At 36.7% G+C, this 24,090-nt stretch overlaps 1 protein-coding gene across 1 annotated transcript; it reads right to left on the bottom strand.

Annotated features, from left to right (window-relative positions):
• Nucleotides 1–24,090, bottom strand: LOC129005491 (ethanolaminephosphotransferase 1-like). Its single transcript, XM_054434395.1, has 8 exons — nt 23,834–24,090; nt 17,865–17,933; nt 17,042–17,234; nt 15,849–16,111; nt 14,751–14,908; nt 13,879–14,059; nt 5,178–5,360; nt 1–4,036 (listed from the first exon to the last, which is right to left on the bottom strand). The coding sequence occupies exons 1-8, from the start codon at nt 23,885–23,887 to the stop codon at nt 3,968–3,970; spliced, it is 1,170 nt and encodes a 389-aa protein (XP_054290370.1). The 5' UTR covers nt 23,888–24,090; the 3' UTR covers nt 1–3,967.

The raw sequence follows: 24,090 nt of genomic DNA, 5'->3' as shown, positions 1-24,090 counted from the left end.
TACCAGGAAACAAAAATTTATTCCAGCCACACTATCCAACAATGAAACATCCAAATAACAATAGTTATTTTATTTACAAAACTCTTACAATTTGTCATCACCATTGTCAAAGACCCTAAAAGTTAAGGACTAGTTAGTTGATAACTACAATAACAAGAATCTTGAATGGTGAGCAAATACAATAATTGGCTCACTGAGTATTACCAGCAATTAATTCTAATAATGCACAAAAGTACAATAAAACAAAGATTGAAACATTTTTCAAAATTTAGTTCACACATTTACATGTAATATAAGACTAGAAAATAATATTATGAAACATGCCTTAAATTACTATAATTTTCCCTTGCATGTTGACCAAAAGTAAAAGTATATACAAAGAAATAAAACACATGATTCATCAAATATTATTTGCTATCCCAACACATCTCTAAAAATAAAACTAACAAAGCTAGCTTTTGACAAATTTCAAACCTGTATCAATTTTGTAAATTGTATATAGGCATATCCTCCTCTTATACAGGGCTGCGGTGTTGGTGTTTCGTAAGCCGGCCAGCCTAAGGCCATGGTAGTAACAGTATTAACAAACGTGTAAACGTAAAATTGTGCAAACGCTCAATTATGTATAAGTGAAACAGCTGTTTCAGTAAGCAGAGTCTGTGGTGTTACCACTTTTGTCTCCCCGCAGCCATGTATTAGGGCAGGCCATGATATATACTTATTTATTATTTAAGTCAAATACAAATCATCCAGTAATGAATTTTTTATTACTTCAAGACTAATCTGAATTCCCCAAAAACAAATTATATACATATTATATTATTAATAATATATTAATACATCAATATATTACAAAAATATTCATCCAATAAAATGAACTTCTTTAGGTACAATAACCATGTTGTAAAATTCAAGAGAAGTAATACACGTTTCCCAAGACTGCTCAATCAAGAGCTGCTTTAAAATTTGTTCTTTGTATTGAAATTTTGTTCTTAATTTAACACTGAAATGCATACAAATACAACAGTTCATAAATGGATTTGTGTTTATTGATCATCAGTTAAATTAAATTCTATTAAAACTAAAGCTATTTCCTGCAAATTGTGTAAGTAAGTAAAAACAATGACTAGTAAAAAGTTTGCAAGTAATTTTCTGGTAGAATTAGCTTTTATTAATAGAATGCAAGAAGCTGTACAAGTTTAAAACCATGAGTAATAACATGGCCTCTCCAAGCTGAACTGTAGAACCTTGTATAGAATGATAGCCAACAAATCCCGGCATTTTTTTGTTGTTAAAACATTGGTGAATATTAGGGTTACTAGTAAACAATTAAGTGTGGGGTGTTTGAATGCAACTTACAATATTTGTTCATAAAGGAATGTCAACACACTAACGTATCGAGCAGTACTCCAACTAGTAAAAAGCAACCACAACCTCTTACAGAAGAAGAGCTAGCACCAGTAGATTTTAAAAACACATTCCTTCTCCGATCAAGCACAACAGAAGACTTATTAATCACAGCTACTTAATTAAACTGACAAACTGTATTCAGAAAAAGCTTAATCTCAGTTAAATAAGACACAAAATTGTTCTTTATTTGTAAAAAAACCTGTTGACCACTCTTTCAAACATCACAGAAACTAAACTAAGAGACAAAACATATAAATATATAAAGGATGATAAACAGCATCCATGTTCCTACAAACTAAAACTAAAACACATACTATCAATTTCAACCGAAAAATAAAAAGAAGCTTTTTATGTTGATGAGATTTGAATAGTACATTCGGGTGAAGAAATCTTTTATTAAATATTGTCTTAAAGCCTGTTTTCTTTTCTCAAAGAAATGTAGTTTTTTTCAAAAAATATAAATTAAAAACTGATATAAATAGCTTATGAGCAACAAATCCCACATAGAATCAATTAATTAACCCCCTACTTAGAGAAACATTTATTTAAATACATAAATATACAGAAAATAATGTCCGAGGGACAACACGTGTCAAAGGAAAACCACCACCGACTGAAAAGAATATCACAAGACTCACAAAGCTCAAAAATCTAACAAGCTTATAGCATTGATTATAGATATCAAAGTAGACAATGTAAAGTAGACATAGCGAATCAAAACTGTCGTTCAAAAACAATTACATAGTGGGGACGACAGTTGCCTCAAATGGATGCACCAATACCTTGAAGTTATTCGAGACTTGGCAAACGAATAATACTAGTTCAAGTGAAAGTTAAGACTGGTGTTGACTTGGTACACGCTGATAATGTACACACATACTGAAATGCCATTATAATCATGTATCTTCTCCAGTGCAGGACAGACTCAAAATAGATGTAGAATGTCAACAGGGGAATGTTACTGTGCCACAATATTTTGAAATATTATAAAGAGAAACCCGTTATGCTAACAAGGTTAACATGATTGGTCCACATTCAACTCCTTAAAATAACAGTTTTGATCAAATTACAATATCACACTCTGGTATTTGAGATCATATTAATCTATGGGTTCATTTATCTTGATAAGTTACCAAAAACTCAATGAAAAAATAAGTCTTTTAGATAACAACTCATCTCTAAAGTTACCACAAAAATAAAACATTCCAGAATCAATGACTCCTTTTCATTGTGTCCTACAATCCCTGTATTTCCTCTCCCAGAACACATTTACACTGCAATATAAAAACAAGTAGAAAACAATACTTAACAGTCTGGACTTCTTTTTAAACTTCATGAGGTTTTCTTTATAGGGAAAGAGATCTTGGAACACCGCATCGTAGCATTACTCCTCAAATCAATCCAGAAATTCTTCCGTTTTGAACATCTACTTCATTAGTACGTTTGTTAAGAATTTCTAAAGATACAGCAAGTGTTAAAAGTAGTGTGTAAGTGTATTGGTGCAAAAACCACTTCTTCAATCTTACCATACAATGAAATGTACACAGCTTACAATAGTATTGTATCTATAATCAATGCTTACAGTGTTAATATACAAAGAAGCTTAGCAAAATAACATTACTCCTTAACCTAACTAAAATCATAGACCTTTGATATTATGATTGAGAATTTTATTGCTAAAGCGTTTGCCATTGAATTTCATGAAAATAAATAAGGATTCGTCTGCAACTTTGTCATGATTTGAGATGCCCAAAATGTATGAAGGTACACATCCAAATTAAGAAATTATTAAAAACTCATCTGCAACAAATTGAGAAGCCGTTGAAGTATTGGTATGGAAAAAGGGAAGAAAATATAATAGATTTGTTTATTGGTCCAACATTAGTAGAGCAATGTAAATCAAACATTTATATGTATTTTTCCTTTGTTATACAAAAGAATATTCTGATTTCTCCTGGTTCTTTCGGCGCTTCAGAGCCCTTATACAACCTCTGATACAAAGGTGCTGTAGCGCACATTTAAATACAACTTGAATCAATTCAGTTGTTTAAGCAATTGGAGGTAATAAAGCATCTAAATCATGACATCTAACTAATATGTTGCCAATTCGTTGTCGGTTCTCGACTACAAAGACAAATTTGCCAAAAGATGGTATTTAAGCATAAAAAAAACTTTATAAAATATTTGATCAAAATCGGTTTTGATACAAAACCAAAAAAACAGTAAAATAAACTATGCAAACATAATTCACTAGCACTTATCAAATGAAACTAATTACATAAATTTCTTCTATTTTACCTAGCAATCTGCTATCACCTGACAAGATTTGTATCACAAATCCAGATCCTATGAACGCACTAAGGAAAATTTTCGAAAAGTGTGAGTGCTTTTAAGCATCCTAAAGACTGTTGAACGTCTTGGAAGATAATACTATTTCAGAACAAAAACTACCTTCGTCTACAATCTGATGTTAACCTACTCCTAGCTTGGAAGATGACTCAGTAGAATGGAAGGTGGGTGGTGGTGGGGAGATTTAACACGAGTTGTCGGCCAGCAGTCATTCCGAGTGTGGCCGAGGTTTGATCTGGAAACAGCTGATTCTGAAGTGTCGACACATTTGTCTAACCTAAAACAATACATTAATCTTGAGAGAGAGAAAGTTAAAAATAGTTTATGTTGAAACTGGGGATGGTAATTTCAACATTATCTCTGTAAAGTCTAAAACATTTACAATAAAACTGATTCATCATCGTGTTTGGGACTAATCATGCCAAATTATTGAAAATACATAACTGAGTGTTTCAAACATATCCAGATGATAACTAATTGGCCTAACTCTCGGGTTGAAAGATCAATCCTGATGCTTCATATTTATTTTTTACGAGAGCACGCCCCGTGGTCGAAAAATCGACCAAAAGTATGTTTTGTGCAAAATTCTCTATTTTCACCCCACACTGTAAATAAAACATGTGATTGGAATGTCTTCCATTTGTTTTGATTTTCTATTTATATTTTGTTGTTATTTCTTCATCACCATAGCAACCCATAAGACCCATGTTAATTTTTTTAAATTTCAAATTCATTTTTTGTGCTTATTTTTGAGCCTATTTTAATTTATAAAGGGATTCTGCACACCTACAGGAAAATAGCTTTCTAACGGTATGCGTAGATTTTCCCTACGATACACACGAGCTGAGAAAAAAGGTTTTAATGAAACATGCTTGCCTATTAATATATAGATAGATGTGTTTGCTGGTAGACTTGCTCAGGTACCACCTTACAGCCATTGTTATATTTACCAGCAATCAACCACTAATTTAAATATCAATGGAGGCTGTACGGATATAAGATACATCTGACAACAGAAATTATAAATGACTATGACATTATGACTTTGGTAAACCATCAGTGACTTTATTCAATTATTCATCACCATTCGGATGGGATTCATTATTGATTGTTCAATCACTAATTGCATTTCTGTCAGAAACAATCTCGTTTGAAACTGAACCGACGACCTTTATATTTGAAGGTGACCAGTATAATCACTCAGTTATCCAGACAATCCTATACCAAAACCTTTCCAAACGGTTTTTGTACGAGAAGAGTCAAAACCCTTCCCTGCTTTACTCACTGTCATGATCTGTAGGAGAGTCGACCATAACATTCCTTTTAGAACCCATACATCGCTTAAATTTAGTTTGGATAATCATTAATACTGTCGATAGTTTTTATTCATTCACTGAACACTACTCCAAAATACTTACAACACAGGTGCCGTAGTGTATATGAGCAAAGGTGGCTGTGGCCCACAGGGTGTACAGAAGGAACAGCTCTAGCCGAGGCGAGGGCAGCAGTATTGCCAACCCCGTGCAGAGGAACGCAGGACCCAACAGCCAGTTGTATGTGTCACATCTAGTATTGGACATCTGTGCTACTATCAGTCGGCACTGCAACAAACAATAGCTGTACCCAACCCATGATTTGAAACGGGATTTGAATGACTCTCGATAGAGTTACCAGAATCAAGGATTAGTTAAAATACAGTAATACTATAAGCTAAGAGAGAAGTCTAAAGATTTTTGATGGTTTGGAACTGGTCCCAGCTGCCCTTGATCATTGGGCTTAAATTTTAATTAATCCTTCTGGCTGGACCAAGGTTTTTATGTTTCGAGAGTGCTTTAGCAAAAAACCTCTAAAAAACAAACTCAATAAGACAAAGGAAACAAATTTAAAGGCTGTCAAGAGACAACATCACTTCCAAATTGGATCCTACCCCCTCCCCAAATCACAAACAAAATCACCCCTTCAGAGGTGAATTCACATAGTTTCCCTCTAGGTGCTTGTATTTTAGATAATAACATGTGTGTTTTCATTGGTCAGTTTTCGTAGAAGTCACTGTACCAGACAATTTTTTAGAAACCGATTTTATTTTATTCTCAAAACCTCTTCCACTCTATCCTTTATGGTTGTAACGACCCAAAATCTGCCGAGAGGTACGTTTCCTTTTTTAAGTTGTGTTTAAGTTCATTATAATGTCCTACATTCAGGGTAAACCGCGCCTGCGTTGGCAACGTCATCAAAGGAGCACGGGAGGGGTTCGACATCATCGTAGAGGGGAGGACGCTAAACCCACAAGCTACCGAATCGTCAATATGCTTGCTGTTTGGAGACCAAACCAGCAGTCTAGATTTCAATAATTTTAGTGAGTGCCTGCAGGACCCTGGGGCAGCAAATAATTTTACCGAAATTGTAGACTTTTACTCTAAGTGTTATAGAAACAAAACCTTAGGGAACAAATTAATAGTTACCATTTTGTTAACGATAAAATTTTCAACAAAAAAGTGGTAATTTGATAATCAAAGTGTAAAATAAAAAATAAAATTATAAAAATCATAAAAAATAATAACTTTTTTAAAGTAAACTTGATTTAGGCCTATAAATTCCGAGATTAATCCAGACACCAAAAGACACTTCTGTTATAAAGTTCAATTGATTTCCTACGTATAAATATCACATGTTGTTTTATTCGCAAAAATTATTGAGGAAATATGCAAAACAAGAAGCAAGATATTTATAAACATCATAAAATTAAGAAGAAACAAATTGGGGGAAGAATAATAATAATGAAATAACTAGCAGTGACATGAGCAGCACTCGTAAGTCAGCCGCCGGGCCTGCAGCGGCCGTACGAGTAACGCTCGTAAGTCGGTGCCAATGGGTTAAGTTGCCATGGAACAATATACACAGAATATATTTAATCACCCCAAACAGGCTTATGATATTTTCATCTAATAAACGCCGTATCTACTCCGGTGTTTGACAGAGTTTATTTTCCCGACATGTTTACTTTGGTGTTAACCAAGACCAACGAACGATTACACTTTATTTAAGTTTCTAAATTGATTACAGTATATTCGCATGTACGATATAATTCATTCTAATTTCTATCCCAACGCATATTTCGAGTGGCTATCATGATCATTAGTTAAAGGTAAGCTAAACATTATTAGCATTGTTGTAATGTTTATTCTGAGCCAATAAACTCGAAAAGATTATTAAATAATTGAATACGTTGGAATTCTGAGGTCCGTGAAGTTAGCCCCCCCCAAAAAAGCACTAACAATAAAACTAGTATTAATGGTTAGTGCTTCGTTAGTGCTTCAACTCCCATCGTTAGTGCTCTTACGGTTCAGGAGCTATAACCAAAAAACTGTGGGGGGGGCCAACTTCACGGAAGTTAGCCCCCCCCAGGAGTAATATGTGAGCACTAACTTTCAAAACTGTACCAACGGTTAGTGCTTCAACTCCCATCGTTAGTGCTCTTACGGTTCAGAAGCTATGACCAAAAAACTGTGGGTGGGGCCAACTTCACGGAAGTTAGCCCCCCCCAGTAGTAATATGTGAGCACTAACTTTCAAAACTGTACCAACGGTTAGTGCTTCGTTAATGCTGGTTAGTGCTTCAACTCCCATCGTTAGTGCTCTTACGGTTCAGGAGCTATGACCAAAAAACTGTTGGTGAAGCCAACTTCACGGAAGTTAGCCCCCCCCCATAAAAGCACTAACAATAAAACTAGTATTAATGGTTAGTGCTTCGTTAGTGCTGGTTAGTGCTTCAACTCCCATCGTTAGTGCTCTTACGGTTCAGGAGCTGTAACTAGTTGTTGAACTAGGAGTTGAAGCACTAACCAGCACTAACGAAGCACTAACCATTGGTACAGTTTTGAAAGTTAGTGCTCACATATTACTACTGGTTAGGGAGAGCTAACTTCCGTAAAGTTGACAACTCAACAGTTTTTCTAGTTACAGCTCCTGAACCGTAAGAGCACTAACGATGGGAGTTGAAGCACTAACCAGCACTAACGAAGCACTAACCATTAATACTAGTTTTATTGTTAGTGCTTTTATGGGGGGGGGCTAACTTCCGTGAAGTTGGCCCCACCCACAGTTTTTTGGTCATAGCTCCTGAACCGTAAGAGCACTAACGATGGGAGTTGAAGCACTAACCAGCACTAACGAAGCACTAACCATTAATACTAGTTTTATTGTTAGTGCTTTTATGGGGGGGGCTAACTTCCGTGAAGTTGGCCCCACCCACAGTTTTTTGGTCATAGCTCCTGAACCGTAAGAGCACTAACGATGGGAGTTGAAGCACTAACCAGCATTAACGAAGCACTAACCGTTGGTACAGTTTTGAAAGTTAGTGCTCACATATTACTACTGGGGGGGGCTAACTTCCGTGAAGTTGGCCCCCCCCACAGTTTTTTTGTTATAGCTCCTGAACCGTAAGAGCACTAACGATGGGAGTTGAAGCACTAACCAGCACTAACGAAGCACTAACCATTAATACAGTCCAACCTCAGTATAACGAATCTGAAGGGACCGAACTGAATATTCGTTATATCAAGGATTTTGTTAAAACGAGGTTCGTTATATAGAGGTTAGGTTTGCAGGAATTTTGCTATGTCGAGGTTCAGATCCAGCGTCGGTCAATATAGGTCGAGATTGTTGAAAATGCCTGCCTTTTGTTATTTGTAATAGTCATACTACAGATGATGTGAATGTTTATTTACTATCAGCTGTCTGTTTTGTCTCCAATATTGTTCCTTGTCATGAAAACATTAATGAGAAATACATTTGATTATTGTATAGTTTAAATTCGTTTTTCGTCGTAGTTTTACTTAGATTATCCCTAAACACCTCCACTTGGGAGAATAATTCAAGAGGTTATGGTCACCAGCATCGTTTTATGTACATAATAGTGTTGGGAAATCTAGTCTACTACGTACACGGTAAGAACAATTTATACTGACGTATTTTTCTGTCTCAAAAGTATTATTTCTTTGGTATATCTTTCGATCGAGTTCGTCCAGCTCTACAAAATGGAATACGTGAAAGGTATAAAACCATTGAAAGGAGCAGAAGATTGGCCGACGTGGAAAGATCGAGTGTTGGACGTTCTAGAGTTGTTCGACGCGGTTGATATCGTCGAGGGAAAGAGAGAAAAGCCTACCCTCTCTGAGCCTCCGACTAAAGCCGAAAAGGAAGAACTTCAGAAATTCAACAAATCCACGACTCAGGCAAAATTAGTTATTTCTTAGTGATGATCTACATCAACGTATTTCCGGAAGATTATCAGCTAAGGAAGCGTGGGACATTTTGATCGAGCAGTTCGATAACAAGGCAGAAGATCAGTTGTTTCGTCAGTGTTTGGATTTCTTCAGTATGGAATGGGATGATAGCGAGGATGCCCCAACCGTGCTTTCAAGATTGAAGAATCAAAACCGCGAATTTGCAGCTGGCCTCAAAACGCGTAACATCCAAACAGTCGATTTTCTTGATTTTCTTGAGCTCCTGTTTGTGTCAAAAGTGTTACACATTTTGCCGAAGCGTTTTGAATCGTTCAAGTCTAGCTACTTACTTATGAAGGCAAACGAGAGCAAGAAACTTGAAGATGTTTCATCTGCATTGATCCTTCATGAGCGTAATGTTGCTCTTACTTCAAAAGCTGGTGACATTCTAAGTGCCCCAAACAGCGGTGGTCAGAAGAATAGGAAACCAAAAGGTGACACTTCGTGCAAATACTGTTCGGGGAAAGGTCATTGGATTCGCCAGTGTTCTAAATGGAAAGCTGACGGCAAGCCTGCGTATCCAGCTCGAGCTAACGGCATTAGCACTAGCTCAAAAACGAGTGACACTGATAAGAAGAGAACGAAGGGCTCGCAAGTTAACGTGACCGACAACCGAAGTGCGCTGATTTCCATCAGCAGTGACATGAATATCGTGACCACGAACGACCAGTGGTGGATCGACAATGGCGCTACGCGGCACATTACGTCAAATATGAGTTGGTTCACGGAGTACAAACCTTTTCCTGCAAACTCGAACGCAACAGTAAAGGCGGCGGGAAAGGAAGTTATAAAAGCTCTTGGCAGTGGAGTCGTTGAAGTAGCGAACTATGAAAATGGAAAACTGGAAACGTTCACACTCAACGATGTCTGGTATGTTCCTGACGTTTCTCGGAACTTAGTGTCCATTCTCGCAGCTCATGATCGAAACCCTAATAGCAGGTTTGAATCGACTAATACCGAGTGTCGGTTCACTATTAACGAACAAACTGTATTCAAAGGTACTCGAAACTGTGGTGGAACTTTGTATCGTGCCTCATTTCACACAGTTCAACCATCTGAGGTTTGCGCTAATGCAGCAGAAGACAATCGCATTCTGCAGTTATATCATGAGCGCTGGGGTCACATGGATAAACGTTACGTCCGATCGAAGCTCGAATCCGAAATGGGTATCAAAGTGCCAGCCAACTACGAGATCTGCGAACCGTGTCAGTTCGGAAAGGCACACCGTCTACCATTTGGAACACGAGAACGCCCCTCAGCCCCCGGAGAGTTGTTATCCGGTGATGTTTGCGGCCCGTTTGACCCATCCTTCGGAGGTCGCCGATACTTGATCGTCATAAAAGACCACTTTTCAAGGTACCGATACTGTTTTGTCGCAAGGGAAAAATCTGATGTGAAGGAAGCGTTGCGTGAAGTGTTGTCTAAAGCACGTACAATTGGTCATCACGTCAAAGAGTTTCTCAGCGACAACGGTGGTGAGTTTGACAACGCTGAAGTTCGTCAAATCCTCAGAGAATATGGTGTTAACCAACATATGACAGCGCCGTATACACCCGAGCAAAATGGTGCTGTAGAGAGAGAGAACAGAACAATCGTCGAAATGGCCCGGACCTTCAAGTACGCCAATCCAAATGTAACATTTCCTGCAGCGATCTGGGCTGAACTTGTCATCACTGCTGGCTACGTTTTGAATCGAGTGGGAAAGTCAGCAGTTGCCAACAAATCACCCTTTGAGCTCTGGCTTGGTCAAAAGCCGAGGATCAAACATCTGCGAGTGGTCAGCTCAAAGTGCTACATCCATGTTCCTGTTCAGAGGAGGCGAAAAATGGACAAGAAAGCTGTGGTTGGTTACCTGGTTGGATACGATGGCGATGAACGATATCGAATCTACGTCCCAGAGAGAAGAGATATCGTAGTTTCTCGTGACGTCGTTTTTAAAGAAATCGTTGGAGACTGTGACAAGAAAGTTGAGTGGCCCATCAAGATTGAGAAAACCAATGACGTCGAAGAAGATTGGCAAGAAGTTGAAAAGACTATTGACGAGCCTAGTTCTCCAGTGAATGGTAATGATGAGCCCATACTGACTGAAGACCCGTCAAGTAGCAGTGATAGTGAAGATGGAGAGTTATCCAACGATCCTGCAACTCGGCACTCGACTCGGGAAAGAAGGCAACCCGAGTGGCTAAACGATTACGTCTCGTCTAACTTTGCCGAAGTTCTTCTTGTTGACGATGAACCTAAGTCTTACACTGAAGCCATCAGTTCAGAAGATAGTGCTGAATGGAAAACAGCAATGGACAAAGAAATAGGGTCCATGCATAAACACGGTGCATGGGAATTGACCGAACTCCCTCCGGGAAAGAAGACTATCAACAACAAGTGGGTCTACCGAATAAAGCGCAATCCTGATGGAAGTGTTGACAAATATCGAGCGAGATTGGTCATCAAAGGATGTGCGCAAAGACCTGGTATTGATTATGCCGAAACCTTCAGCCCGGTTGCTCGTCTGGAGGTCGTTCGATCAATATTGTCCATCGCAGCTGTTGAGAAGATGGTTATACGGCAGTTTGACGTCTCAACTGCGTTCTTGTACGGAGATGTTGAAGAAGAGATTTTTATGAAGCAGCCTGAAGGATATTCAGATGTGACAAATCGTGTTTGTTGTCTCAAACGCAGCTGATACGGCCTGAAACAGGCACCTCGATGCTGGAATAAACGGTTTGTTGACTTCATGAAAGGCTAGGATTTCGACAGAGCCATGAATATCCCTGCGTCTACATTTGTCCTACCCCTGCTGGAAAAATCATTGTTGCACTCTATGTTGATGACGGATTAGTCACAGCGACTAGTCAGACTGAAATGAAACGAACCCTATACCTCAACCAAGACTTCAAGTCCTGCAAGAAAATCTTGTACTCTCGGAGTGACTATGCAAATAAGGGAAAGTGTTGAAAATGCCTGCCTTTTGTTATTTGTAATAGTCATACTACAGATGATGTGAATGTTTATTTACTATCAGCTGTCTGTTTTGTCTCCAATATTGTTCCTTGTCATGAAAACATTAATGAGAAATACATTTGATTATTGTATAGTTTAAATTCGTTTTTCGTCGTAGTTTTACTTAGATTATCCCTAAACACCTCCACTTGGGAGAATAATTCAAGAGGGATTTGACCTCATTAAAATACAATTAAAGTAGCATAGGCTACACTACAATACTTTACAGTACAGTGTTTACATTGTACAATAGAACCTAAATTATCCGGCAAAATAAAGGGGAGGGATCTTGAATATTGCGCAATCATGACAATGGCATTGACCTTGGTACAAGTTAAAAACTGTAAGTTTAAAATCACAACTTGTTCTAACCCTCCTAAAACCTAGCCAAACACTGTATTGCATAGTCATAAACCATGTAAAGAACAAAACAAAACGGTAGAAAGTTTTGTAAGCTACTGCTCGTGATAGGCCGGTAGGCTACTTACAGTACAGTACTGATTTATCACAACAGAGGAATGTCAATAATAATCATTAACTATAGCATTGGTGTTGCTAGTTGAAACAAATCGTATTGAAAACAATAAATTATTAGATAAGTCATTATAAAAGTGTATAATCATAGCCAACTTAAGGATAGTAAAAACACTCGTAAAAGGAATGTTAAGATAACGATGTTGCTATTCTTTCTCTTTGGTGTTGTTTTTATATTCTTTCTTAGTTTTCTCTTTATCCAAACATTGTAAAATTCACCATAGTTATCCCATATCGCCCAATCACAGCTTACTAAACATTACGTCGTCATCAGTCCTCAGTGAATAAAATCAGTTCTCAGTTGCAACATAGCGCGCGCAGTGACAGCAGACAAAGATGTAAAACGGAGCAGACGAATGTTAGCGCAAGCGATGACGTGACCTTTCCATTTCATTTGATAAAGAAACAAATTTTCCCAAAACAATAATTGGGTGGGGGATTTGTTATATCGAGGGAAAGACGTAGACAATTCGTTATGCAGAGGTTAAATTCGCAATGTAGAGGTTCTGACAATGATAAATTCGTTATATTGAGGTGTCTTATTTTAGCCGAAATCATGAAAAATTCGTTAAATCAAGGTCGTTGTTATGGTTTGTTCGTTATGCAGAGGTAAAATATACATTGTGTCTTATGGAGAGTTCTGGGGGATTAAAAAAAATTCGTTATATCAAGGAATTCGTTATATCGAGGTTCGTTATATCAAGGTTAGACTGTACTAGTTTTATTGATAGTGCTTTTATGGGGGGGGCTAACTTCACGGACCTGGAATTCTGGACTTTCTCATTGTAGGCTAGGCTATATGGAAAAATTTTGTGGCTAATTTGAGGTGAGACGACTATTACGCATTATTTCACGAAACCACGATATTAAAACCTAATTTTGTCTCTCCACCCGAAATTTTGTCACGATCGGTCAGAATGTTAAGAGTCACATAGCACTGATCCTGCCATTGTATTTTGCTTCTTGTGCCACTAAGTTTCTGGAGTTCAGTTTCATGTGTTATCTCTTGTGTTTTTTCTGTTATTATTTGCATACTTTTTCTAGGCTAGAGTTGTTTTTTTTATTGATTTTTAATGATCTCATTGACTTAAGCTTCATAATGTATTTACAATACTCTGCTTTTCTATGATTTCTCTACCCGGAAAAATACTCTGAGTCTTCTCTCGTATTTTAAAATAAAATTCATCTTTGGAGGATTAAGAAATTCAACTAAGCAGGGAAAAACGATCATTTCCAATCCAAAACAATTGGATATAAAAAGAGTGTTCTAAGAGAATAATTTACCTAAGAGTTCCAATACTCACACATATATTTGAGAAGATAGTGCCAGACATGAGGTAATAAGCTCGAGGGTCTCTACTGATGATGTCCGAGGGGGACAGGTACGCCCATAGAGCACACACAGCTAGGAACACCAGCACAGGCACCAGCGGACGATTGGCCTCCCACATGGAGCGCATCTTGCCTGTACGATCTCTATATGACCTGCAGCAACACGTCAGCAGCCATCATGTACACAATTTACGTAGGCTGACCCTAAATTGAGCTCCCGTCATGGTCAAGCAAGCTAGTTCAAATCTAAGATAAATATCGTGTTCTTTACTTCATAGACTATTATTGTAGCCGGTCCCACCCTTATGAGACAATTAGTCTCGGATCATAATAGTAGCTGAGATTGAGGTGAAGGAAAATTTACACTCCTGCCAAGTGCAAATTGATTATTATGTTTTTCTATAAGGGAACCTCTATTGAAATCTAATGCTAGTTGACATTATGTATATGCAGGAAATTGTTACGATGTACAAAATTAGCATAAGTGACTTGAGGAGTTCACAGCTTGCATAAATTTGTACAAAAAAGTTTCTTTCAATAGAGTGATTGAATCTGAAGAATCTTGTTTGCTGATAAACGTGACTACCATTTCTCTTGTCTTATGAAGAAGTCTCTTGTCAGTTTGATAATCTGTCCTTCAGTTACACCAAGATGGGAGCTCGATGGAGGAAACCTTAATTTACAGACAACCCATGTATAAGCACCAAGTGAGCATGAACTGCAAGTTAACATCATATAATAATCAGTGCCTTTCAACTATATTCTTTACTGTTTAGTTTTTTGTTTCTAGCAAAAAACTAGTATAAATTATATTCCCAGTCCCTTTTTAGTAGTTGTGACTTACTTGTAGATGTTCCACAATACAACGGGCAGATTAGATGCGAAGGAGCTCAGGTAGAAGACAATCTCCAGGATATGACCAGTGGCAATGTTACCATAGACTGTGAACTTCCACCACTCATGGCCCAGCTGGTAAGTGACTAGGAACACCAGTGTTGTTGCCTATACAAAACCAGAACAATATCTGGGTTAACAATCAACAAAGTAAACAGCAAGCCTTCAGACTCCAGGGTTTAAGAAATGTAAGGCTCCAGGTGTATATTCTTACTTGATGGACCAAGGGTTTTGGATGAGCAGAACTTTTACATTCTCAATTCATTTGAATGATATTGGTATTGTTGAATCTAGGTTAGATTAAATTGTTTCATTAAAACTCCAAGTGGGTCCCAAGATGAAGAACCTTGCCTTAATACTTCAAAATGTTTAAATAACTGCCATTGATGCAACAAATAGCAGATTATTATTTCAATAGGATTTCAAAATTCAAGCATAAAATAAATTATACAAAAAAAATATTTTAACACTTTGACTGTGCGTGGGCTGCCGGCTTCCTATTGCGGTCCCGTGGCACATGGACGTGGGATGCCAGCTTCCCAACCAACCCACCCAACAACAAGAGCCCAGTGTGAGCTAAGCTTGGTCAAAGGAGGGTGATATTTGGTAAAGGTGGAGGAATATTCTTCTCAGTTTGCGTTTTTCAATCCATTACACACTAGCGGGATCTCTCATCTATCAGCCACACCCTTATTTGTACATGTATGTAGGGGACAAAGTAGGTGTTTTCTTGTTCTAGTAGTCAATTTAAGTCAGTTTGGCATATAATAGTAAAATGTAGCATGTTTTAGAGTGATTTGAATCAGTGAACGACTTGACTTCACCAGCAGTCATGGAACACCAGCGTCCCTCATGGGGGACACTTCCTTGGTGCTTATGGGTGGCCAGTGTCCTATATTGATGACAATTTTCTGCTGAGTTTATGTGTATTTTTTGTTACTGAATAAGTATTCTGTATTGATATTCAATATAAATTTCAGGCCTGCCTAAACAAAATTTATATTTTATTAGCAGTCAAAATGTTAATGGGAAGGTGTACAATACTTACAATCATAGATAGATCATAACCCCACGGTAGGAACAGAACACCTGTGTTGTACTTCTCCCAGTGTGAGGAGTAAAACGTGAGGAATACGTTCCAACAGACGTAGTAGTAGCGGATGGGCGGCACGCTGAAGTCTGTGCGACCAAAGACAGAGTAGAGACACGTGGGGATCAGTACGGCCGTCCACGAGTCTAGACCATGGTCAAACAACTCCCCAAGTGGACCACTCGTCTGTGTCCGTCTTGCCTGCTTGCCGTCTATACCATCTGTCAACAGTCACGGTGCACTATTATTCTAAACTCAAGCCCAACATAGGGATATAGGAGATTGCCACATTATCTCCTATCATCTAACAATGTTCAATCCTCCTCTCTTTCATTAAACTTGATTATGATTATTCCAAACTTCAGTGGGGGAGGATGTTAAAACGCATGCTCTTTTGTACCTAAGACAATACTTTTCTGTGACTGAAGCATAGATAGTTGGACATACAGTAATTTGTGCAGTAAGGATTTAAGCGGGTTGTCTGCTCCCAAAATACTTCCGCTCTCTGATTCTGAATTATAAATTTAATCATTGCCCGTAGCAAGGTGCAAAATATCAGGTTTGCAGAACTTTATTGTAGTTAGGTCTGATTTTTTCGGTGACTTTTGGGATCTTCAAATTAAATCTGTTACTTTTCAGTGATTCGCGTGACCCCCTAGTACAATCGGTGACTTTTCTGTGACTTCCCTGATTTCAGTGACCGGTAGACACCCTGTTTTTCCCCCACTAAATAAATAGATAATTATAGTAATGACACGAAACCCCATTATCTTGCTTGTAATTGTAGGCTATGTTGCAGGACAAGGATATAGCAAAATGTGACAGACACACATGTAACCTGTGTCTGTACAGAAATGTTATGAAAATAAAGCAAAAAAGTAAAAAGGTTAAGTGTGTAAATATTACTCTGAAAAATATTTTTATTATTCTGTGTTCAAACATTTTGACCATCCGAACAATTAGCAGTAGGCTTACATAAGGTGACCATAAGTTTACATAGGGTCTTTTTAAACATAAATGTACCTAAAGAACTAGCGTTATTGGTATCAGTTTAGTTTTATCTAAGCTTAAAAAATAAAAAACAGTTTTTTTTACTGCATTATATTCATGACTCCTTTGAAGCAAAAATATTATATTGCAAGAAACCTTACCTAGTGTATAAGCGATAAATATACTGATGGAGCAGAAGAGGAAGACCCAGGGTGGTATTGCAGCAAACTCCGGATGGTCGGAACTTGAGGCGTAGAACTGGTAGTCGTAAACTGAGAGTAGTAGACAAGCGGCCACTGTGAACAGGAAGCCCACAAAGGTGAGCATGTTGGGGGCAACCCATCTGGGACACAGCTGTGAACAATGGGTTGCAAAGAATAAGAACCATTAGAATGGTGATTTAAACTGATATTAGCTTAGACATTACAATTTGTAAAGAAGAACACTGTGTTTTTGATCCAATGACCAGTGGAAAAGAAACTACAGCCTCATAACTATAAATATTTCCTAACGGACGAAAATTAAAAAACAAAATAAAAAAACTGTGGATTCTAAAATTTCTAAAACTACCTGATTAGCCTATGCATATATCACATTTATTTTCATTTTCAAACATTTAAAAAATATAAGAGGAAAAATGTATGTTATCAAAATTGTTAAATTTCAATAGTTTGAAAGCTTCTGATCAACACTAAATATATCTATCATCACTGTTGCAATATATGACTCACTAGATAGAAGAAAGTAGAGACAAGCTATCAAAACTTAATAACTGGCAGATGAATGCACAATACAAAAATAGGGTTGATAAAGCAGTGGTTTTTAGAACTACGAACTTAACATAAGTTGTCACTTCCCCGTGGTGGTTCCACAGTAACCAGGTAAACTTAAGTGAGATAAAAAATTGTTTATTGAAATCCAAACGGACTAAAAATAATAGGGTAGTTACTTACAGTATCTAATAATTCTTCTGATATAACTTACCAAAACCACTCTGTTCCAGAACGGGTGCATCACATACACACTGAGGGGGCTTGTGTCTAAGGAACTGTACTGAAAACAAACACAAAAAGAGTAAGAATAAATCGCCGTATGATATATAGTAGTTTCAGGATAAGCCTTCTTTTATAAAAAAAAGACTACACAAAATTTACACTAAATAAGTTTTAAAGTAATCTGTTTTCAGCCGAGGCAAAAAACAAGATGCAAACTAGTTAAAGTTGGTTTTCTAGATGCAAAAATTCAAAATATTGAAAAGAGTGGAGAGCATACTAAAGCCTAAAGTACATACCAAAAGCAACCAGTGATAGCAACGTAAAGACAACGCAACGGCAACTTGAGTAGCATAATGAATAACAAACGCAGTTTAATAGGCCTGTGTATATTAAAGCGATGTGATGCGACGGTGATTCAACGGTCACTTGACTGAGCAACATAGGCAATTCCAGTCACGACATGCTGTAAACTCGTTCGACGCCAGTTGTACAGTTGCTCGACTGCCTCCTCCTGCACATCTTGTAAACTTGGGCTTCTTTTGTATTTACACGCGGTGTAAAACTAAAAGGAACTCCAGTTAACTAAGTTGAGTTGCTGTTGGTATGTATTAGGCCTAATAGGCCTGTGAATACCAAAGTGACTGTGATGCGACGGTGATTCAACGGTCACTTGGCTGAGCAACGCAGGCAACTCCAGTCACGACATGCTATAAATTTGGTTTTTTTTATGTACACGCGGTGTAATTCTAAAAGAAGTTGCTGTTGCGTTTATATCACCAGTTGATTTTTGTAAGTACTAGGCCTAAAGAATTGTCTGCACTTGCACTCCTTTCCACAAAAACATTGTCAACCGACTGTCTCCATCCGTGTTTTCTCTTGTATCCGTCAATGTTACCAACTAATCTACCGAGTGCCTGCTGACACATCTGCGTGTTTCAGGAGACAAAATATCATGTTTACTTTCCCAAACAAATGGGAAACATTGAGACATGACACTGGTATTTTGTCTCAAGTCAAAATGTTTGGATAGACCACAGACAAGACGCCATATTATAAACTCACAATTTTTTTGCACACTTTATTCTCCCTAAAATCCATATTCTTCTAGTGTTGGTGGCGTTTTTTAAAATGGACGAGGTAACAATAATTGATGGTAAACCCAATCGAGAAATTGCATTCTGTCTCTATCAACCTTGCTTTTGCCCGTTCTCATGAGAGACTGAGATCTGTACATGGAACATAATTAAGCTAAGCAAGGGGAGAGCCGGAACAGTACAAAAATGAACTGTACAGATCGACTTAATTGGCTACACCAGGACAGGAACAAACAACGTCACCGCCTTTCTATAATATCACAAACCAACTGACTTTCCTCAAGGAAACTGATTCTCCACCAACACAAACAATGCTTGGATATTCATGTAGAAAACCTAAATCCCAGATTAGGACAAATGTTAACATTAAGAAGTTAAGGATCCCACAACCGCTGCATTTAATTTTCATTACCGTACCACCTAAATTGCTAAAGCTAAAATACATCCAAGGTCATGAAAAAATTTGTAATTATTCAGAAATAAATTGGAACCAAAGTAATCTTTGAAATAAAGCCCACGATCACAACTGTAGGCATATTTATTAATATCCAATCTCACCTTATTAGAAAAGCCAACTAACCATGACTTCCTTGCATGGTGTTGTGAAATATATAAATAAATAAGACCTTGGCTTTTACAACGGATCCCACATTAGGAAACTAATTTAATTAATAGTAACACAACTAGCTTACATACAACTTTCTTAGTAAATAAACACATTAGCCTATCCAAACAGGTGAACGACTGTTGCAATATACAGGGTGCAAAGATTATACAACTTAAGGTTTATTAGATTTTAGAGTAGGATTTAGGACTCAATTATCAAGTAGGTTAGTAAGTACCTATTTATGTAACCTATCCAAGGCTGAATCTCAGAATAAATCACATTATAATTTTTCTGTTCAAGCATCTTTGCCTTCTTTACATACTCTTGTATTCACAACACTGGCAAAACAGCTTAGTTTATAGAACGAGCACCTTGGCTCTTTAAAGAAATGATTGATGTTCTCTAAACTATTTTGCAGCCTTCTTTTCTTAAGTAAATTGTAATTTTCTATCAAGTTAAAGAAGCCATTTTAAGCAACAAGACCAAAATAATATAAAGTCCCCAAAGCAATAGGCCTATAAGGGCCTTCAGTAGCACGAATATTAATAAAAAGAAATTCTGCAAAGAGTGGGTTGTAGATCATCCCTTTTTCACTCTTAAATTTTCAGATATTTAGGTGGGGCGATCACATATGTATGGAAACTAGTGTTTTGTAAACGTTTATTCCTCTGGCAACTTGCAAAAAGGAGAAATTCAAAACATCAACGTATTCTATTGCAATTTGTATATTACAATTTCCTGAAACTAAACCCAAGTACAGTGGCCTAGAAACTTCTTTGTAATGAAAATAAATTTTAACAAGAAAACAATCAATAAAGGTACCTAACCTAACAGTATTTTCATTTGCAAAATGCCTTCCAGTCTGACCTAACTGTTGTGTTCCTCAAGTTAAAAAAGAACTGTATTTCTTCCATGAACATCCTGAATAACCCATTAATGTAATGTCCATTTGCAATAACAACATGCTTTGAATTTGTATAACAAACCCCAACAACCGTTAATAATTGTCCAATTTAGTTTCAATTCTAAAGAAGACTTGTAATACGCAGCTAAAACATGATGAACTGGCAAGCTCAATACTATGACCTACTTTAAAATCTTTACACGATATGCTATCAATTTTTTTTAAACAAAGAAGATTGATTTTTAAAATGTTCAGATTTTAATCAAAAGCTGATAAAAAATGTTAGGTAGTTGTGATTTTTAATATCATAAAAATAATTTATCCAAAAAAGCTGATTTCATAGTGAATTTATTTTCATTGAACTACATTCAGGCAACAATTACATAAACAGATTAACAACGCATGGGTAACTAGGTCTACAACCTAGCTTATCAGCAATGATAAGAAGGAATCCAAACAAAGCAGAGAGTCCCTAACCTATGACCTTATCGCCTCATTCACTTTTCAATTTACATCAACTTTCCAGTATAAAAGTTAAAACTTACGACGGAATTAATTACTAGCCAATTCAGTTTAAGTGCAAGGCTAGCTATTTCAGCAATTTATAGTTTTTAGCAGAAATATAGTGTCAATTGTTTTACTACTTGATAAAATATTGTTAAAATTTAATAAGGAAATTAAACAATTTGTTCAGAAAATATTAAATAAGTTGATTGATATTTTAAAAATGAACATGGGAAAAGTGTTAAACTACAGTAGGCTACTTATAGCCTACCTAATAATAAATCTTTATTTTTCATAAGAATACATGACAAAGTCAAAATCATGATCATACATCAACAAAAAATAAACATCACTTTTAATACAGTAGAGTCCCGCAAACTCGGCGTAATGTGGACTGGAAGGGTGCCGAGTTTGTGAAATGCCGGGTTATCAGGAACTAGGGTTAAAAATAAGAACAATACAATTTTGAAGCTTTTTAATTGCCTTTTTTATTTATCTTTATTTTACAAGTCAGTATTAAGTCATCAGATATTGTACAACAAATCCTTGGTACGAGTTGTGAATGATTTGACTTGAGCTGGCTTGAGTCCATGTTTAACTCGGACAAAAAAAATCACTAATTTTCTGAGCCAGGTGATGGCCGAGTTATCCAGACTGCCGGGTTATCGAGTGCCGAGTTTGCGGGACTCTACTGTATTATGAAAAGAGAATAGGCCTTAATAACTTAATATGTACATAATACATGAAGACTAAAAATACAATAATTAAGAACCTGATAAAGCATCAGGAGAGCAGCAGGATATATGAATGAATATCAAAAATTTGCTCGGCCAGATTTGAAAAAAAATCATCCAGGCTATAAGGGAGCTGTGTAGTAGCCAATTGTAAAACAAGGACTTAAATTTTTGCGGCGGATAAGCATCAATATTGTGTTGTAAAAGGTTAGGCCTAGGTATATACTTTAGTTGATAAGACTACCTATGTGACTCCTGCTGGTCCTACTCATACGATGTGACAATGCACTATTTTTGAATCGGGTAAGTTAGGTATTGTGATTATGATTATTGAATTTTAGGTGATGGGTTTTTTATAAAAGGTAAGATCATAAATAAACAAATTTATTAGGTACAGTTTAAATCTTAAAATTAAAAGAGAGGTTTGCAGTGCTTGTCTGGCTCCGACCCATTTATAGCTCTGACAGCCCTCTTTTGCAGGATTAAAATGTCTTTAGCCTAATTCTTCCACACCCACTCCAGAATATCAATCCTATCTCATAACGGACTGAAAATAGGCTATGCAAAATAAGCCAAGCTTAGATAGTTCTTTGGAATTACATCTTTGAGACAAAAAATAATAATGAGATAATAAATAATGCTTATTCTAGCCAGGATAGTTGGAAATTTTTGATAAATCCCTGACTTTTCCAGACAAAAAAATTCCATGACTTTTCCAGTTTCCCTGACCGTACCAATCCTGTGGATGTGTTTAATTTTGTGACATGGACTAAACTTTGACATGGCAAAAATATGGGCACAAGGGACTGTCCAGACAGATTTCAGACTGGTGGTAGGCTAACCCTGGTATGCACGCACAGGTTTAAGAGTAGAGCCTCAACACACGTTATCCACACATCAAAATAGTGAGCAGGACTCAGTTTAACTTCCATGCTACCATTACATTGTACTTTTAAGTACATCGACAGAACCCCTAATTAAGTTATAGCTTACAAACCACTAACTTACTTAAATCAATTGCTATCTTATAAGGTAAATGAATTTTCCTGTTTATCAATCTTTATCGATATTTTTACAATTACAATCGGACTGTAAGTTAATTGACTAAATTTCATCCAATAACATAAACAACACACATGATACATTTATAGGCTAGCCTAATTGCTTTTTAGTCTTGCCGTTGGGTTGGGCTAGGTAATGTAGCCTAAGGTTTTCTTATAGTAAGTCTACTGTTAGTATGTTACACTCAAAAATCCGAATTTGGACAATGTCCAAAATCTTTACCCAAATCGTGACGTGGACAGTGTGAAATACCTATGTCGTGTAGTGAGCATTTTATTCGGACATTGGCCGAAGCAAAATGCCCAAACCGCGTCATGGGTTAACTGATTTACTCAAATGCTGAAGTAAAAACGTTCTTCGGCGATTTAGCAAATCCAAAATAGGCTACCCACAACTTGATGTAAGAATAATTACTTAATTTTGTCCACATCAGGTTGAAGGTATTTCTAATTTGTGTAAAGACCGAATAAGTTAGCCTGTATAAACTACTGCATACACAAATACTCCCGCCACAGCAAACTATGCGAATTTCCATTTGCCTGATTTTATTTTCAACTAGGCAAACTTAATTCTAAGTTATTTAATAACATAGGTTTAATAAGAATCTAGGTTTGCTGCTACAGGGAAGCTAATAAAGAGTAATTATAAATACCAATAAGTTAGTGTTTATTTTAATAGTTTTTGTAAAACCTATGGAGTCAGATATCGCCCAAGTATGGAAAAGATAGTCCTAACTTTGCCTACCTAAGGCTAATAGTTTGATACATTTATGAATGAAAGTTATGTTGATATCCATTGGAAATATAGCATAAATGAATGTTAGCCAAGGTTTGTAATTAGTATATTATAACACTATGGATAAAAATGAGCATTGGAAGCAAAACAAACAGACCGGAGTACAACATAACCTAATTTAGTAATGGTTTAGTTATATCCTTTAGTTAACAGTCCCAGTGGTTCCACTAAGTTGTCAAGAATGGGTTAAGTTTATATATTTGGATGTGTTGCGTCAAAGAAAGAGACGTAAATTAATTTATTTTAATTAATACTTACTTTGTAATGTTCGAAGCCTGACAAATGTTGTGATGATAAGTATTGATAATCCATGGCTTTTGAGTTTTGTTTTATGGCACCAAATTAAAAATACGTCTTGTTCGTTGAAGCCCTATCTAATGTTTACAATCCGATTCAATAAGAATATTTAAATATCACATTTCTACTTAAAATAAATTATGACCATTAATTGTTTGAGCTTACGAGAATAATTAATTAACTACGACCAAACGAGAAACAAGCAGAAGAAGACTGAA

Source organism: Macrosteles quadrilineatus, unplaced genomic scaffold (genome assembly GCF_028750875.1).
Source record: "Macrosteles quadrilineatus isolate MER2022 unplaced genomic scaffold, UCM_ALF_1.0 Scaffold_22__1_contigs__length_1958994, whole genome shotgun sequence".
In the NCBI taxonomy this organism is placed as follows: domain Eukaryota; kingdom Metazoa; phylum Arthropoda; class Insecta; order Hemiptera; family Cicadellidae; genus Macrosteles; species Macrosteles quadrilineatus.
The sequence above is the reverse complement of the archived record's forward strand: the minus strand, read 5'-3'. Positions and strand labels throughout refer to the sequence as shown.

Coding starts and splice junctions, on each gene's coding strand:
- LOC129005491 (XM_054434395.1), bottom strand. CDS start 23,887: ATGGATTATCAATACTTATCATCACAACATTTGTCAGGCTTCGAACAT. Junction 17,934..23,833: donor CAGGCTTCGAACATTACAAA/GTAAGTATTAAT, acceptor GTTTGTTTTCAG/TACAGTTCCTTAGACACAAG. Junction 5,361..13,878: donor CTATCTTCTCAAATATATGT/GTGAGTATTGGA, acceptor TGTTTGTTGCAG/TGCCGACTGATAGTAGCACA.